Source organism: Lepisma saccharinum, chromosome 10 (genome assembly GCF_977018435.1).
Source record: "Lepisma saccharinum chromosome 10, izLepSacc3.1, whole genome shotgun sequence".
In the NCBI taxonomy this organism is placed as follows: Eukaryota; Metazoa; Arthropoda; class Insecta; order Zygentoma; family Lepismatidae; genus Lepisma; species Lepisma saccharinum.
In genome coordinates this window covers 37746355-37764392 of record NC_139238.1, presented here as the reverse complement: position 1 = coordinate 37764392, position 18038 = coordinate 37746355, and the positions used below count along the sequence as shown (strand labels likewise).

The window sequence follows — 18038 nt, the reverse complement described above, 5'->3', positions numbered from 1 at the left end:
TCAATCAATAAGGGCTGTATTGAATTCTCTCACAATTGTTCTTCAGGGCGTATGAGTAAAATTATCTTACACCGCCCTTGTTACGAAAATGCTGAAATCAAACTGACAACTGACTCGCAATGTTTGTGAACGCCCATGACAATGAAGGGTCATTGTGCGTATTCAGTCGAATTTAACACCCATAGCTTTACCAAGACACAGCAACTCAGCGGGGTCAACATGGTAGCAACGAAAAAACAGACTGAATACGGAAGGAAAATGAAAGGGTCATTGTGTGTATGTGTAGAGACGTGTTGTTTCCCGTGTTTCTTCAACATACGATAACTCCAGCTGTAGGCGACGGAAATTCATGGGACTTGGACAGTCAGGTTCAAAATGTTGTGCCCCATCTTGTAATGAACCTGAAAGTGGCGAGTTTTATGAAAACTTCTTGTGTGCAAGAAAAATTCAGAGCACGGCGTTTTACTTGCGCACCGCAGTTTCTTAATTGTACAACGTTGCACTCCTGCCATTGTCTGGTCGCCAAGGACACCCTCTCCGTAGCTCTGCCCGATATCACTTCTAAAACTGTGTGTCGTATAGCTGACTTTCCCGTGCATCGCGTGGGTGTTTTCATCCATTGGCAGAAGCCTTGGAGACAGCACATGCTTTGTCCTCTGCCTGCCAGGGGTTGCTGTTTCCTTCGCGTGGCGAATCTGAGTCCATTGTTGCCACATTGTCATATATGTGAATGTTCTGGTGATTGAGAGGTCTGTGCTTGCACTCCCAAATGACTGTTCGCTTGCTTCAAAATCAATGGCAACAGCACCCTGCAGATGCCAAATGACTGCTTGCTTGTCCCAAAATCAATTTCAACATCACCCTGCAGACGACAGACAGAGAAGTTTTTGGTGGGAGCCATGCCAGGTTAAACCTTCTGGCCTTTAGCCATGGAATGTCTTTCATAATTGTTACAAATGGTAGCATATGAGTCTAGATTATAACTGTGTTGTGTAAAGTTTCACTTAAAAGTGAAGGATGGGACAGATGGCCAGACTCCATTCATATCAGCCAAGTTTATCTGTTGATCAGTAAAAACTGCAAATATTTCTATAAATAGCTTGTGATTTAGTGCAAAATTCTATCTTCTTGTTAATTATTATAAAGTAGGGCTGATCTGATATTGATACCAATGTTTTGGTGCTGAGGAGTAGTTTTTTAGTGTACCAGATTTGTACTAGTATCTGTCTTAGGTTCGATTCCCACCACCGACAAGAAGAGATTTGTCCACCTGAAGATGAGAGAAGAGGTACTCTCTCCAAATGTAGTGTTAGGATAAGCCTAGGTAAAAGCACTAGACAATAAACATTGCATGCTGTTGAAGAAATTGTCACTAACATTCAGAGAATTATTTAATATTCCTCAATCTATAGTGGTAAATTGAGTTGGAATTTCAACTCATGTGCACCTTTTGTTACATTTAATTTTAATTTTTCTCTGAAGGAAACTTTCTATGGACCAGAGTTTTTGCTTGCTGTGCAACGTCTTGTGACATACAGGGAACTTCAGGGTCATGAAGCTTTCCCCCCATGGCTGTTGAAACAGTGGCAGGACATCCACTCACAACATGGTAATGCTCCACTGGCAGTCAGAACTACTGATGAAGATTTCTTTAGGTAGGCAAATGTTTTTTTCTGGATTGCTAGTAGTTTTATTTTGAAGAAAATAGTCTGTTTACCACAAAATTCAAGGTTTCTCTCTTTTTTGATAGTTTTTCTGTATTTCTGAGGTTGAAGTAAAGATTCAACAAGGAAGTATGTAATCTGAAAGAATACCCCTCCTCCTCCCAAGTTATTTTTTTCACTTCTCTGGTTGGGGTGTAAGGGGTGATCCTTCCACATAGGACACCCAATTTTCAGCCTGACTTCCACATAGTACATCCTGGACTGCATTTTGCAGACTTACGAGGCTCTGGCATCTGTGTTTTGTCCGTAGGTGTACTGAGTGCCCCTTTACAGCCTCAGCTTTTAACCGAAGTCGGAATGTTTTAATATGTTAGTAAACGACATTACAGTTAATTTAGTTAAGGTAAGGGGCTGGACACGGTATAACATGACGGGTGCAAAATAGCCTTTAAGTGCTGATGCACCCAAAAATTCAAATTTAAATTCACTGCCCTGGAAAAGACAGGAATGCAAAATAACATTGTAAATGTAGTGAATATGAATTTTTCACATATTTGTAAAGACTGATTAGAAATCAAATAACAGTATCCTTCCTGCAGAAACTATATCTACACAAAATTAGCATGATTATGCCTGTTGTACTTAAATCTCTAAAAGTTGAATCCGAGAATCTTCTCATTGACTTTAGCCTGTTTGATAACCCAAGAAAAATCTCTTCATCTTCATGAAATTTCTAACTAAATAACTGAAACTGTACTGACTGCCACTTTAACTGACTGTCCTTGACAATCATCTTGGCAGGCATGTTTGCTGGTGCCATCTCAGTTTTGAAGTAAATTGCCAAGTTTAATTCTTAATTTGTTACCAAATAACCATTCATATTTTTCATAAAATATTTCTAGAGCTTTACTTCCTTTTTTGTTGTTTTTAATGTTAATCTCACTGCCGCAGTTTTCCATGATCAATTTTCAGATTATTCATTTCTACTCTTGAGGATTGTAAATGTTTTGAAACTTTTATATCAAACACGAACAGTGCTATGAAAATTTTTCTTGTTGTATTGTTAAATTATGGGAAAAAAATTTTAGTTATCAAGTAGAATATAAAATAGAGAAACTAGGTCAAAACTGTAGTGTTAGTCGTGCTAGCCAGAGCAAGAGATAAGCGAGGTATACCGGTGTGGGTCAGAGGACTTACTGTCCCAAGGCACTGGCATAGTGCAGCTTTGATTGCCTAGGTGGCAGCACCTTACACAACATCCCCCTTCTTTATTGAAGCTATGTTTGTTTACATATGCTACATAAATCTTACATCTTATTACAAAACAGTTTAAACAAAGTTTCTGTCTCTTAACTCAAATTGAAGAACAGTAATGTTTTAACCAAAGCATAAAAATTACACATTTAACTATTTTATCCACAACTATTAACAAAGAACGAATAATATCAAATAATATCTTAACCTACGTAATCCTTCATCCATCCTGGAGGGTTTCTTTCCCTTCGAGGATGCATATACACCGAACTTTCAGCTTCTAACTTATTTTCTTTATTATTATCTCGTCCTGGTGTAGTTGGATTTACTCTGGGCTGAGCCCTTTCAGGAAATGTAATATCATCCCTGTCCATTACCTGAGGAGCAGGGATGAGGAGCCGTCTGTTTCGACGATGAGTACCTGTATTCGTTTGTATTAAGTATGATCTAGGATATTTCAATTTAGTTTTAACTGTACCATATTGTTTTAAATCCTTGACCCAGATCCTCTCACCTACCTTTAGGTCTCTTAAATTTCTAACTCTGTGCCTTTTGTTGTAATTCTCAGCTTGTTTCTTCTTTAAATTCTTATTCTTGTACAAAATTTGGCTACGATTCAACACTTTAGGTAGTAATTTTACAGGTAACATCGGTAAATCTGATCTTAATTTCCTGTTCAGAAACAATTCTGCAGGAGAATAACCATTCACTAATGGAGTATTTCTATAGGCAAGCAAACCTTTATATATGTCATCATTCTTCATTAACAAATGTTTAGCAATTTTAACAGTAGCTTCTACTTGTCCTTGAGACTGACTATGATATGGGGAACCTGTCTGATGAATAAAGTTATACCCCTTAGCAAAACAGCGAAATTTGTACTGAAACTGTGGTCCATTATCAGATCTAATTACATTACAAACACCATATCTAGCAAACATTTGCTTCAATTTTGTGATTATCACATCTTCAGTCATTTGTTTCAACGGAAATATCTCAAAAAACTTTGAATAGTAATCTGTGGCAGTAAGGTACCATACACCTTTACATTTAAGCAAATCTACTCCCACCTGTTGCCACGGTCCATCAGGTAAACTTTCCCTTAAAAATGGTACATAATTAACTGTATAGTCATACCTCATTAACCTTATTCTAAATCTTTGCAATCTTGGAGTTAACTCATCAATGTTCTTAGAACCCAATATCTGAATTAATGGTTTATGATCAGTTTCCAAATTCACTTTTAGACCTGAAACATATTCTGAAAATTTTTCCATAGCCCACGTTAAAGCTAAAGCTTCCTTTTCAATCTGTGCATACCTTTGTTCTGTAGGTGTTAATTTTCTAGAAACATAAGCAACGATTTCTCTTTTTGCACCTTTCAATTGAAATAACACAGCACCTATGCCATATAAAGATGAATCTGCACTAACAATGCACTGTTTACTAGGATCAAAATATGCTAAGGTTGGGGTTGTAGTTAGAGCTTGCTGTAGCATTTTGTAACTACATTCTTGTTCCGCACCCCAATTAAATTCTACACCATCTTTAAGCAAACCAGTTAAAGGTGCTAAAATATCTGATTTATTTGGAATAAATTTTCCTGCATAGTTAACCATACCCAAGTATGTTTGAAGCTCTGATTTGCAAGTAGGTCTTTCCATGTTTACAATAGATTTTACCCTCTCCGGGTCTATCGAAATACCTTTCTCAGACAGGATATGACCCAAATACTTAACTTTAGTTACACCAAAGATACTTTTGCTTTTGTTAATAGTAATACCTTCTGCTTTCAGTTTATTTAAGACTCTTTTAAGAGCTTCATCATGTTCTTCTATAGTACTCCCAAAGCACAATATGTCATCTACATGAAAAATTACATTTTTTTCACCTAGCAATAACATGGAAATTTGTGTTGTGAAACACTCCGGAGCACAAGAAATCCCAAATGGCATACGCAAAAATTTAAATCTTCCAAATGGACAAATGAAGGTAGTTAACAGTTGACTGTTTTCATCTAATTTTACTTGATAAAACGAGGCATTTAAATCCCTTTAATTGTGCAAGAGTTGATTCTACTTTTGGCATAGGGAAATGTGGCCTTAACACCCACTCATTTAACTTTGTATAATCACAACATAGTCTAACCTCATTACCTTTAGGCACACACACAATAGGACTAACCCAGTCTGTTACTACTTCTACTGGTTCAATTATTTTCAGTTTTTTCAAACGGTTAATCTCTACTTCTAATTTTTTCAACATTGGTATGGGTACTACTCTTGGTACAACCTGTACATATGGTTTTGCATTAGGTTTCATAGTAATAGAAACTGTTTTCTTAAATTCTCCAATGTTTTGAAACAATTTACAATATTCTGGTGAATTAATATCAACTTTTGTGAAAGATCGTAGGTCTTTTTGCAGATTATTTACATTCACCATTTCCAAAGCAGTGACTGCATTTCGACCAAGCAATGGTTTTTGCAGACCGAATGTGGATCCCACCGCTGCCACCATGTAGTGTTAGTCGTGCTAGCCAGAGCAAAAGATAAGCGAGGTATACCGGTGTGGGTCGGAGGACGTACTGTCCCAAGGCACTGACATAGTGCAGCTTTGATTGCCTAGGTGGCAGCACCTTACACAACAAAAACTACTAACCCTTTTGACAAGGAAATATATAATATAATTTGTTTGTGTTCAAGAATGGCAATGTAGACGCACTATGGAATTTTCTTTTTCACAATTGGGGGTAAGCTGCCATCTTTCAAATTTTATCCAATCGAAGAGCTCAAAGAAACTTTGTAGGAAAGATGAATGGTTTGGAATTCCTGATGACATTCTGCATCCATAATTGAAATTTGATAAGACCTTCAGTTGGCATATGGTTGCACACAGTTGAAGTTTTTTAATTCTTGTTTTAAATCCACTTTATGCACAGATAGGCTATTCAGCACTGGACCTACAGTTTAAAGTGAGATTCAAACCACTGCAATGTGCCTCCACTGGGTATTGAACCTGGGACCACTTGATTGCAAGACAACAATGTTACCATTCAGTCATTGGGGAGGCCCGTTACACAGTTGAGTCATTATATTCCAACAATGTAATATTATTGACAAGAGTCATTGTTTTTTTTATTATTTTTCCTATTGCTGTAACTGTAACATTGATCACACCACATATAAATGTCTGATGAAGAGAGTACATGTTCTTGTGAAACATTACATCAAAAAGCATGTTTATATGTTTGTAACATCTGTAAACTACAAGAAAAATAATTCTACAGTGCAAGCAATATATACATACAAGAAGAAATATATTAATTATTTGAAAAATCAAAAATCAAAGAGAAACACTTATACAGTATTTGTATTGTTTAGCATCGCTTCTGGCTAATTTTGTTGGTGAGGATGAATGATGATTAGATGAAATTGATAAAAAGATGCTCGCAAGAAAACATGCATACCCAGCTGGTGGTGAGATTTTGAGTTGATCACTATGTGTTCAGACACCAAGGTAGTGGAGAGAAACAGGTGCCATCAGGGTGTGCATAATTAGCAACTTTTCATAAGGAATTCGGAATTCTGTAATGGACCATTTGTAGGAAGAAATATAGAACAAATTAGATTTCAATGACTAAATTGGACAGCTGTTATAAAAAGTTTGAACTTCTCTTTCCAGGATTGCCGTAAATTTTCCTCCTTGGATGCTTCTTGCAAATAAACTCATGGGAAGATTGAACTTAGATGTTTTACAGGCAATTATTGTGTTAATCAATAACCATTTGGTAAGTGTAAGAATTAAGAATTCACTTTTTTTTCTTCTTTTCTCATGTTTCTGATATACATATTTGTGTCTCATTTCCAAATTCAGTATGCAGTGCTCTTTGTTGTACTCCAAAATATAAGTGTTTACAACTAGACATATTTTAATCAGCTATAATTTTTCCATGATTGTGCATATATAGTCTATTGAGTAGCATGTCTACAAGTTTTAAAACCAATATAAAATTGCCAATGTTACATGATTGATTGAGTTACTGTTTTAAAGTCCACTTTATGCACAGTAAGGCTACAGTGCCTTGAATAACGTAGTGTGGAAAATGACCCAAAAAACTGGTTCCCGAGATGGATGACAGCATAGATGGCAGTGCGACCAGTACAGCTGCTAATTTTCTTATGAAAGTAATGTGGCTTAGTTAGTTTTTGGAATATATTATGTAGATTTGTTTGTCTTGAAAGGCGGTAAGTGAATTGATGGAAACAGTTATATTTTTAGAGTGATTTGCAGTCATGAAAGGACATTAATTTGGAAAGAAAAGTAAAATAAAATTAATAAATAAATAGCATGCATAACACAAGAAGAAACATCGCAATGTGATTCCAGACGTCAGGTGTTGGATTGTGTACTAGAGTTTATTTTTCTATGTTATTAGAATATAAATAGTATCCTGAGAGATATTTCATACCGAGTCGACAAACCACAAGTGTTGCTTGGAAGTGAGCAGTCGGTAATCAACCAATGCAGCCTTTTGAACTGTAGGGACAAAAGCTCTTGACTGCACAGTTTCCTCAAGGAGATTTTAGACCAAAGTGACATGCAACAAACGATATGGGGATTTGACACCAAAGTGACACGGGTCCTTCGGTCCAAGGCAACTTTCATACCGAAGCAACACGCAACACATGTCACTTGGAAACGAGCCAATCAAGAGCAACATTTCACATCGTAGCGGCATGACAGACAGCAGAGGCCAGCTTTCGGATGGTGAAATCCTCAAGCAATAAATGTCGTGTGCCGCTTGTCGCTTTGGTGCGCAATCTCCCTAAAGCAAGACAATCATTGCATCGCGCATGCGCTAACAACAAACCACGGCAACATTTTGCAAAGCTATTGTGGAAATGGCCCAGTTTGAGTGACACGTAAGCGACAAAGCAACATGTGTCTCTTATCGTGTCGCCTAGATCTGTTGTTGTAACGTGCGATTTATCGTGTCGCCTAGATCTGTTTTTCGCACAATTAGCAACAAACCCTTGCTAAGAGACTGAAGGTACCATGTCGCTTGTCACTTAGTTGGGAACTCCCCCTGTGTGGCATCTGTTTGGTCTGAGCACCCTTCCATTAAGAAGCTTTCCGACTGAAGTAACAAGTAGCATGCAAATACGCCATATGAATGTGTCGTTTGCTGTTTGGACCCTCATGCACAATGAATGCTATTTTACAGTCTGGAAGTGTCTGTGTCACTTGTCACATCAGTGTGAACATCCCGTGTCGCTTGTCCCATTCGTCTGAAAGTTTCCTTATACTCTTGTCAATGGCACTTTGGAAGTTTTGTGGGTTTCCCCTTGTCGTTTCATGCAATCATCATCATCATCGCTGTGGTTAGTTTAAAGCAGAAGAAAAGAGACAGTAAATATCAACAATACAATTGCTTCAGTGTGTATATCTTTAAAAGAAATGATGATGATGATAATAATGAACCTAATTCATAAAATTTAGTTACCAAGAGCATTCCACGTGTATTTTTTCTCCTGTATTGAAAGTATAACGATAACAGGATGTGGTCGACTGTCTAGAATGTTCGTTAATATCTTCGCGACCACTGTGCCAAATATCATAGCAATTATCACATTCATAGAAATGCTTCATGTAAAAGAATCAGACATTGCAGCGAAAACTCCATTTACTTCCATTATAAGTATTACTTCCATGCGTGACCGCGGTGGCTCAGTCGGTAACGCATCTGACTACCATGCTAAGGGTCCCGGGTTCACTCCCCGGCCGGTTCAAATCCGGGAACTTTTCTAACGTTGGAAGCAGCCCCGGCGCTCACCCAGCGTCAAATAACATGGGTACATGGGGGAAACCCTAGGGGGTAAAGGAGGTCAGGGGCGTGATGCTGATCACATCACCCTCACTCACGACCGGATCAAGAAAGTGTGGGGCGTTACCCCCACACCCCCCTATATGCCTTCATGGCATGGTGCTAAGCACAGGGGAGCACTTTACTTTACTTTTCTTCCATTATAAGCAGACGAATGCCATGCAGCTGTAGGGACACCAATGTTTCTAGCAGTATCGACACATGAAATGGGTCGACACATGAAATGGGTTGACACATGAAATGGAGGGGCAGGTGTGACAAAACTGATTCGCGTCCGTTTTCTCGCTAGATGGCGTTACATGTCTGGCAAGGTTTGCGCAAAGGCTGTTAACTGAGCAGCGGCCGTGTCCAGTCATTCCATGTTTGTTTCCCCTCCACCAAAAAGGTTCAAGAACCTCCACACTATTGCTAGCAAGGTTATGTTCTCATTCTTCTTCGATAGCAAGGGACTGCTCCTTGTTGACTTCCTGGAGCATGGAGCTACGGTCAATGCCCAGCGGTATTGTGAAACATTAACGAAGCTCAGGAAGGCAAGTGAATCGAAACATCCTGGTCACCTTTCTCGTGGTGTCGTCCTATTGCACGACAACACTAAACCACACACAACCAATGCAACCAAGAAATGTTTGAAAAAATTCAAGTGGGAGGTCCTGAGCCACCCCTCCCTATAGTCCAGATCTGTCCCCGTGTGACTTCCACATCTTCGGTGAGCTTAAAAAAGCACTGCAGGGATAATGGTTTCAATCGGACGATGATGTCAAGGAGTACGTGCGCAATTGGTTCTAACAGCAGCCAAAGGAGTTCTACGAGCATGCCATTTTGCGACTGGACAATGGGATAAATGCCTAAACAGTGGCGGACTGGCGGACAATACTTCTGATGATCGTTACGTAAGTACTGTGAAATATCCTCTGCCTCGTTATTTATTGACTGAGCGTCATATGTTAATTTTTTCATATGTTATTTTAATCTGTTTCAGTTCACTCTGGTCTTATAAATAACTTCTGAGATCAACTTCTTCATTTCTTTTTGTTTCAGAGCAAAACACTTTGTGAAAAGGGATTCCTTCAGTTTTCATTCACACAGTATTTAACATCTGCAGTATGCATGATGTCCACTTCTGAAGATTTTACCAAAGAAGATGTCTTTTCCATGTTGCTACAGCAGTGTCCTTCCTACAGGCTCTCATTCTTGGTAAGTTTGACATTTATCTTTGGGGAGGTTGGGTGCATTGCTTGTACAATTAAAATGCGAGGGAGACAATAATTTGAGCCTTATTTCGTAATACCTCTTGCATAGATTGATTGTTTAGGAATTACATTGAATGTTGACATGCACCTAATGCCTTATGGGACTTCTTATTGGTCCGTGAACCAACGGAAATTGAACTTATCAGAGTGGCTTCTAGGGTAAGGTAGGACCAACACCTGCATGGTCCTTTGGGCAGAATTTCTTTAACATATATTTTTTTGGAATGAAATGTTATTAGTTCTCTTTTTAATCTTTTATTCAAGCTTCTATGATACACAAATACTTTAACAAACTTTCACCTGCATAGAGTTTGTAGACCAAGTAGTATTAGCTATTTAACCCCAGTCTTTTGGCAATGCAGAGGACTCAACCTTTCGGAAATTATGCCTGTCTTGGTTTTCACCAAATCCATCCATAAGGTTAATGGCTAAAGCACTTCCCAGTTGGTCCCCTGAGTTACCAACTCTGTGGCAACGAGGAAAGTGTCCCTAGAGCTTACATAAAAGGCTCTATTTAAACATCAAATTTGTTAACACATAACCTAGACGATGCTAGAGTTATTTGAACATCTTTCCAAGGGAAGTTTGTACATTTATATAGTTACATGAAGTTTGCAATAATTTACAAATTCTTAGTACAGTAATATTTTACAATTTCTGTAAATTTTTATCAAGGTATCAATCATAAAAACCTTTAAATTTATAGTAACAGTAAAGTAATTAAATATTACGAAGAATGCAAATGATCACAGTTTATTTTACAGATGAATCAGTTTCAGGTATAAACTACGTATTTGACTACTGTTGGATTAAAAATTATAGATACTCGAGTTTGGACTCCAATTGAAAATTACACAATGGATCTACATAAAAACGAGTTACATCAAAATTTGGCTCAATTCTGCATTAATCTATGCTAATCAATTTTTTTCGAGTATGACTTCTATTTCTTATCATCGTGAGAACAAAAGAAGTGCTGTTTTTTTTTTTTTTTAATTTTGCAAATGATCGCTCTCTTGAATTCTATAAATACAAATGGGTTTTCTGATCATGCTGAAATTTTAGTATGGTGCAGACACAATTCTTAATGTTACGATTTTTAAAATATGTCAAAAACCATTCTTGTCAATTTTGCTAAACAACTTTTTCCTAGTATTTGGGTAGTCCTTCAAATACAGTACTGGTCTTGCATAGAAATGTCAGTGAAAAATGCAGGCTCGACCAGAACTTGAACCCTGGTCTGTGGCATACCATACCATTGCTCTAACCACTGAGCTACCGCCTGATTTTTGCAGTCGCTGTTTTACCTGTGTGGAATCTTCTCTGCTATTGCTACTGCAATTTCAATTAACAGGGATAAATCAGGCGAAGCCAGGCTGGAGACCTGGTCGAGCCTGCATTTTTCGCTGAAAATTTCTACGTGGTACATCTCCTGTGTGTGCCTAATTTAAAGAAATATTGGTCTTGTTTTGAAGCTCTTTGTATCTGTTTTTAAAATCTATTATCATTGTCAATTCACATTGCGAAACCGATTTTATATAGATTTTTATTCAATGGAGTAAAATGAATGTATGTGGACCGTGGGAACATGGCACACAGATTTCAATTTTAATTTCAATTTTCCTTTATTAAAGGGCGAGGTTCAGCCTGCGGCTATTCTACCACCTAACCCCGATGGATACATATACATACTAAATACATCTGCATACTAAATGTTTGTACAATAACAAAGAAGAAAGAAAGAAACATAAGACACAAAAGAACAAATACAAAATTGAGAACAAAGGCTCGTCTACACACTAAAAAAAGATTGAAACAAATACACAAAGGATACACAAATTAATGGACACAATTGTGCTTGGTGTGATGTAGTTAAGACTAATACAAATTAATATTATGTGTAAAAACATATAAATATTCTTAATATACGAGAAAGGACAAAATATCATAAAGGGTTTGCAACATGTACGGGGGAAAGTAAACATGCAAAATGAAAATGAAAATACTTGTTTTTAGGAAGTTGGTTGTGCTATTATTCGTGAGTACTGGAACATAGATATTGTTCATTTAACAAAAGAGTTTTTAGTTTGTCTTTGAAGTTGTTGCGATTAGTGAGGGACGTCATGGAAGGAGGAAGTTCATTCCATGCTCTTTTAGCTGAATATGTGAATGATGATTCAAAAAGCACTATTGTGTGCTTTGGAAGCTCAAGTTTCGATTTTCCCCTTGTTTTGTAATCATGTATTTCCCTTCTGAATTTTAATTTCTGGAATAGGTTTTTAGGTGTTTTGGTTTGTAAAAGATTATGAATTAACCTTTTGCTGCCCAAACATCTCGAACCAGATACCCAAATGTAACCCTCACTGTCCCAAGCGTCTCGATCGAGACGCTGTGTCAAGGTCGTAGTTTTTACGTTATAACTTTTCTATTTTTGGCTAGAATTTCGATTTTATTTTTTTATATTGTTCCTAACACATGTATTTAACAGAAATGTTTTTTTGCATTTTTTTTGTCTTCATGAAAATGGAGGGGAAAAGGCGGGAAAAGGTACTTCTCTTTTGCGGCTCTTTTCAACGTCAAATTTTTGCCGATAAACGAAGACGGGCTTTGTTGTTCTAAAGCAATGCTTTTCACTCCCATCTGTTAACTGCATTCGAAGGAAACTTGTTTATCAGTATCCGATGTCAAAATGAAAGTTTTCCGTGAGGGTGCATGCAGGGGGTGCGGGGTGGGGGAGGGGGAAGACTGGTTGTTGAATCTGCGTTGTGAGAATGGAATTTCGAAGCACGATGAAGGAAACTTTTTTTTTTCAGCACAAGTGTCCACAAGTTGTGACAGGGGTTACCCTGCATTGTCTAAAAATAGAATTTCAAGCAGCTGCAAGAATCGCCGCTCATTTTTCACTGTGTTCTAGCTTTTCTTCCGTGAATGTTGTGCGTAGGTGTCGTTTTGTGCCCAAGTGCGAGGACATTTTTTGGGTGAAGTGACAATTTTGTAAAATAATTTTTGGGGGTTTTCTCCCTTCCCCCTCCATATATACACCAAATTTGCATAAATTTTGCATTTTGTGCATTTTGACCTTTTTTGGGGGGGAACCATTTTTTTTTTAAGAAAAGTATTTTTGAGGGGATTTCCCCCCTTTCCCCCTCCATATGTATGCCAAATGTGCATAAATTATATATCGTCTGAATCTGTGATTCATTCTCCGTACAACGGTATATCTTTCATATCTCTAGGGCATTTAGTTTCTGAGCTATAGTCATTTCAAGGTACCGCTGCATTTTGAAGCTTGAATCAGTGGCGTGCCGACCATTCCTTTTGGGGGTACAACTCAAGTTACATTGATCATATGATAATAATGCAAATATTTTTGTGTTCCTTACATGTCAGCGATCATTTCCATGTGCATGTCGACATTGTCATGTACTTTTTCTTGGGGGGAGGGTGGGGGAACCAATTTTTTTTTCCGAAATTTTGGAATTTTGAGAGTTAGCCCCCTCCCTTCCGCCACATATACGCCGAATTTGCATAAATTTCATATAGTCTGAATCTCTGGTTCATTCCGCGTACAACGGTATATCACTCATCTCTGTAGGGCAATTAATCTCCGATCTACACTCATTTAATTGAAACTCTGCATTTTGCTCAAAATCGGCTCGGTACCGAGAGGCTTACATGTGAAAATGGCCTTGGGCGCCAAAAGGTTAAACAACACAGATGTAATTTTCGGCATCTGGCTATGTTCAACATTTTGTTTACATTTAGGGTAGGGAGGATATGATCATATTTTCTTATATGGTACATGAAACAGAAACATGAATTTTAGACTTTCTGAATTTTGTTTTTGTTTTGAATGGATAGATTTGTGCATTGAACCATGGAAACTGCAGGCTGTCACTGCGTCGACAGTAGGTTTGAAGATTGATTATAATTAGTGCTGAGCCATTACTGATACCAATGTATTGAACTGGTATCAGAAAGTATGAGGTATAATTTAATTACCGATACCAGCCGATACTTTCCGGAGTTTGAATGTTTTGCTGAATCAGCAAAAAATGTCTCATGACATTTTAACGGAGTCTAAGTATCCTGGAAATTATGCAAAATGCACAGTTTTATATATTTTTACAACAATGTTGAGGGGAGAAATATATTCAGTGGGGGTAAATAATCGTATCATGTGAAATTTTGAATATGTAATAGCAAAACTGGTAACTTGTAGATTGAATTGATACAGTTTGAATTAAATCGATACAATTTTCAAGTGTCAATGTTACTATCGGTGGAAATCATTAAGAGTACCGATATTGGTATCAGTTTAAAATGGTATCAGTTCAGCCTTAATTATAATGCATCCTACCTTTTGAACATCGGAACCATTTTTGTTCTTTCAGTTTCTTAGTTTTGTTTACTTGTACTTCATTCACGTCCTTTGTGGGAATCGAAGAAAATGTCTTTAATGGTGTAGTGGAAACGTCGTTGCCTCGTAATCAAGGGGTCCCAGGTTCGATACTCGTGGAGACACGCAGTGGTTCAGATCCCACTAAAATGTAGGTCCAGTCCCAATTAGCTTTTCTGTGCATAAAGTGGACTGAAAAACAAACTCAAAGATAATGTCTGTGAATTCAACAAGAAAGGTTGTTTTAACAACTGCTAACCAACCCCCATCCTAATAGGACACCAAATATAAACTTCAAATAATTCAAGGTGTTGAAAAAGTGTCACTGGAAAGTGACAATGTATGTCGAAATTAGGTCATTGTATGTCATTATTTATTATTAAGTACTTTATTATGACATTATTGCTAGTTAGGAACATGAGATTTCCTCCTGCAGATATGTCTTGAACTTCGAGTGGATAAATTATGATGCTGAATTTTTTAACATGGTGTAGAGAAAAACAGTCATACCAAAATTATTTTTTTGCAAAATGAGAAAATTGTTTTTGTTATGAATAATTAAATTATACCCTAAAATTCGTATGCTTTATATTCCCTTTTGGTAGACAAGCCAGATAACGGTAACAATCAAGAGGCAATTCATGATGCGCTTGTGTTTTCAGGATAGAGTGCAAGGATATAAGAATTTCAACATGCTTTGCAATAAGCCCCTACCTATAACAATGGCAATTTACTCCTAACTGTGCCATGCTGTACACATACAATGTTGACGCCTGCCTCCATGGCAGAAGGGTTAGGATATCTTGTAGGAAGGCAGGGATTGTAATTTCAAATCCTTCTTAATGCATGGTCGTTGCATTGTGTTCATGTCTTTGTCTATTTCATGATTTCACCATTCATCCTCATCATCCCAATTAACCTAGAGAGATAAGAAAGGAGACGTAAAATAATGAGAGCATACAAAAATATACATTGTCAACATTCATTAGACTAAGCCATTCAACCTTGCTAGCTTGCGTTTCAATGCACCTGAATGCCGACTCTGTGGCCGTTAAGTGGTCTCTCAATCAAAGTTACAAGGCTCGAATCCCATCATTCTTCGTGAGTATCTCTTCATCAATTTCATCTCATCATCACTCATTCTCTCTTCCTCATTGTTGCAATTAGTCAAAAGCGGCAGAAAAGTGGAGTTGAATTAAAAAATACAACAGATACAACAAACCACCTGATTTCACTATACACAGCCTGACAATTAAGTAATGAGGCAGTCATTATCAAATAAAAGAAAACAAAATATTTGAACATTACATATTTATTAAAAAGTACATTCTACCTACATCTATACAGCAATTGGCACAATTAAAAGACCTGCATGTCTTCATGTGGTATGACTTGAAGATGTGACATCACAGCACTTTGGATTTTCCTGTATTGATCAAAAGTGCATAATATCAGCAGCACCTTCACTTTCGGGAACAGGAAATAACCACAGGTGGATTAATATGTAGTGTAGAAAGGATGATTCAACACATTCACTGTCTGCTAGCACTGTGCATTTTCATGCAGCAGATTATTAAGGTCCGGAGAATGGACTGGTCACTCAGTGGGGTGCCACTTATTCCAATGCAACAACCGGAGTATGGATCTCTGACCGACTCCTGACACTGATGCCAAACCTCGGGTACTGCGTTTCAGGTTCTTGACCAATGCCGTTGCTGCTTCCTCTTCGGTAGCGGTTCTAGGCCTTCCACTACGTTCTCTGTCATGTAAGTATCCCGTCTCCTTAAACTTCTGAGACACACGCAACACTGTGGTATGTGAGATGTTGGCTCCCTCTGGATGCCGGGCATTGAAATCCTATGCAACGAACCTGACACAGTGCTCCCCACTTATCACAATAATTTCAATCCATTCTTGCAGGGTTAGAGCCATGTTACATCACTTGGAACAAATAAATAACAACCCATTACATTACACCAAATGTGAACTTCAACTGTAAATATATCCTCACCAAATAAAGTGAGGGGCACACTGTTATGAGCACACTGACTTCACAGAGAGAATTCACACGGAAAAAATAAAATTGCCTCACTTAATTGTTTGACTGTGTATGTTTAAATTTAATGGATCAAAATAGAGATGACATGGACAAGGTTAGAGTAAAATTACCTTCCAAACTATTTCTGCAAGAAATTGCAAACATACTAATGTATTTTACTGTGCTCAGAACATATTATTCCATGACTTGCATAAGTCTTTATTTTGCTTTCCCTCTTTTTTTCATATAGTAGTAGTAGATATTTCTTTGGACATTGGCATTTGAAACTGTATGTAGTAATTAGTATTGTCTTCTTGTGGTTATGGTGTATTTAAGATTGCACTGAGTAGTTTGTATTGCACAACTATAATATTTACATTTCCTGTCTACACCAGTGTCTAGTTGAAAAAGTTGACATAAAAAGTTGAATAACATAATAAATATACAGTTTGGAGAACCTGGAAACCCTGGAAAAGTCAAGGAATTTGCTTTCGGTGGAAATATCAGGGTAACTTTCTGTGTTTCTGGAAAAAAATCAATATTTGTGTGGAAGTGCACTAAAAATAGGTAATTGGCAAAGAAGAAAAGGACAAGAAAGAAATTGAAATATGTTTTGGACAAACTATACTCAGGCCCATAGCCAGGCAGGGGCCAGGGGGGGCTCCCCCCCCTGGAAGTATCGTGAGCCCCATCTGGCATTGCCGTCAGCTTCCTAGACATTAGGTAAAACTATTTTGTACAATTTCTTTGCAGTGAAGAGTGAAAATGTATACAGCAGATATTATTTGCTCACAACTTTGGTGAAGGATAAATTCACAGAGCATGAATAGCAGTGGCAGGTATTTAGAAGATTCTCTTCTGTAGACTTTAGATAGTTCCTTCATAGGGAAACTTTTTATCTGTACCTTCGCTGCCTCTGTTGCGACCTCCTGTTTATACAGAAATCTGTGACTTTGACGTCATAATGAAAATTCCCTCCGAATCTACGTCAAAGGTTAACAGCTCCCAAGTTTTGGGAATGAAGGGGTGCTTCATTGCTTCAGCCGGAGGTGGGATGTATTGTAGGTACTATGATTGAATATTGTCCATTTTTCTTGCATGATATAAATACGTATCTGTAATATCAAAAGTAGTATGGAGTATGGGACGATTTCAGTAGCATTCAATTAACACTTCAAGTGATATTTTAAAAGATATAGAAAAATGTAGTATTTGTATATTTCTAAAATTTATGTAATTTAATGACCGCCCCCCAACACACACACAATTTGCCTTCATTTAATAATGTTAAACTTTGGAAAAATGGACTTGGTTTAAAAGCCCCCCTGATAACCCTTGAGGCCCCCCCCCCCATCCCCCGGAGATCAATTCTAGCTACGGGCCTGACTATACTACAGTTTGATATATTGAATATTACCGGCAGTTACAGTAGAAATTACATATTAAATACTCTAGAAAAAGGGGTCATGCTTTGGATTACAGTATTTATACAAATCCACTACAGTAAGTGGCTATTAGCATTACCACTTACTTGTTGCAATTTTTG

The 18038-nt window shown here is 37.6% G+C and overlaps 1 protein-coding gene across 3 annotated transcripts in view; it reads left to right on the top strand.

The window, feature by feature from the left end:
- LOC145993870 (Fanconi anemia group A protein homolog) overlaps window positions 1–18038 on the top strand; it is a 119073-nt gene that overhangs the window by 98038 nt on the left and 2997 nt on the right. For all 3 annotated transcript variants that reach the window (XM_083129736.1, XM_083129735.1, XM_083129734.1), the window contains exons 16-18: window positions 1483–1655; window positions 6603–6708; window positions 9844–9999. In XM_083129736.1, the coding sequence (XP_082985862.1) occupies window positions 1483–1655; window positions 6603–6708; window positions 9844–9999 (435 nt within the window). The remainder of the gene's footprint in view (window positions 1–1482; window positions 1656–6602; window positions 6709–9843; window positions 10000–18038) is intronic.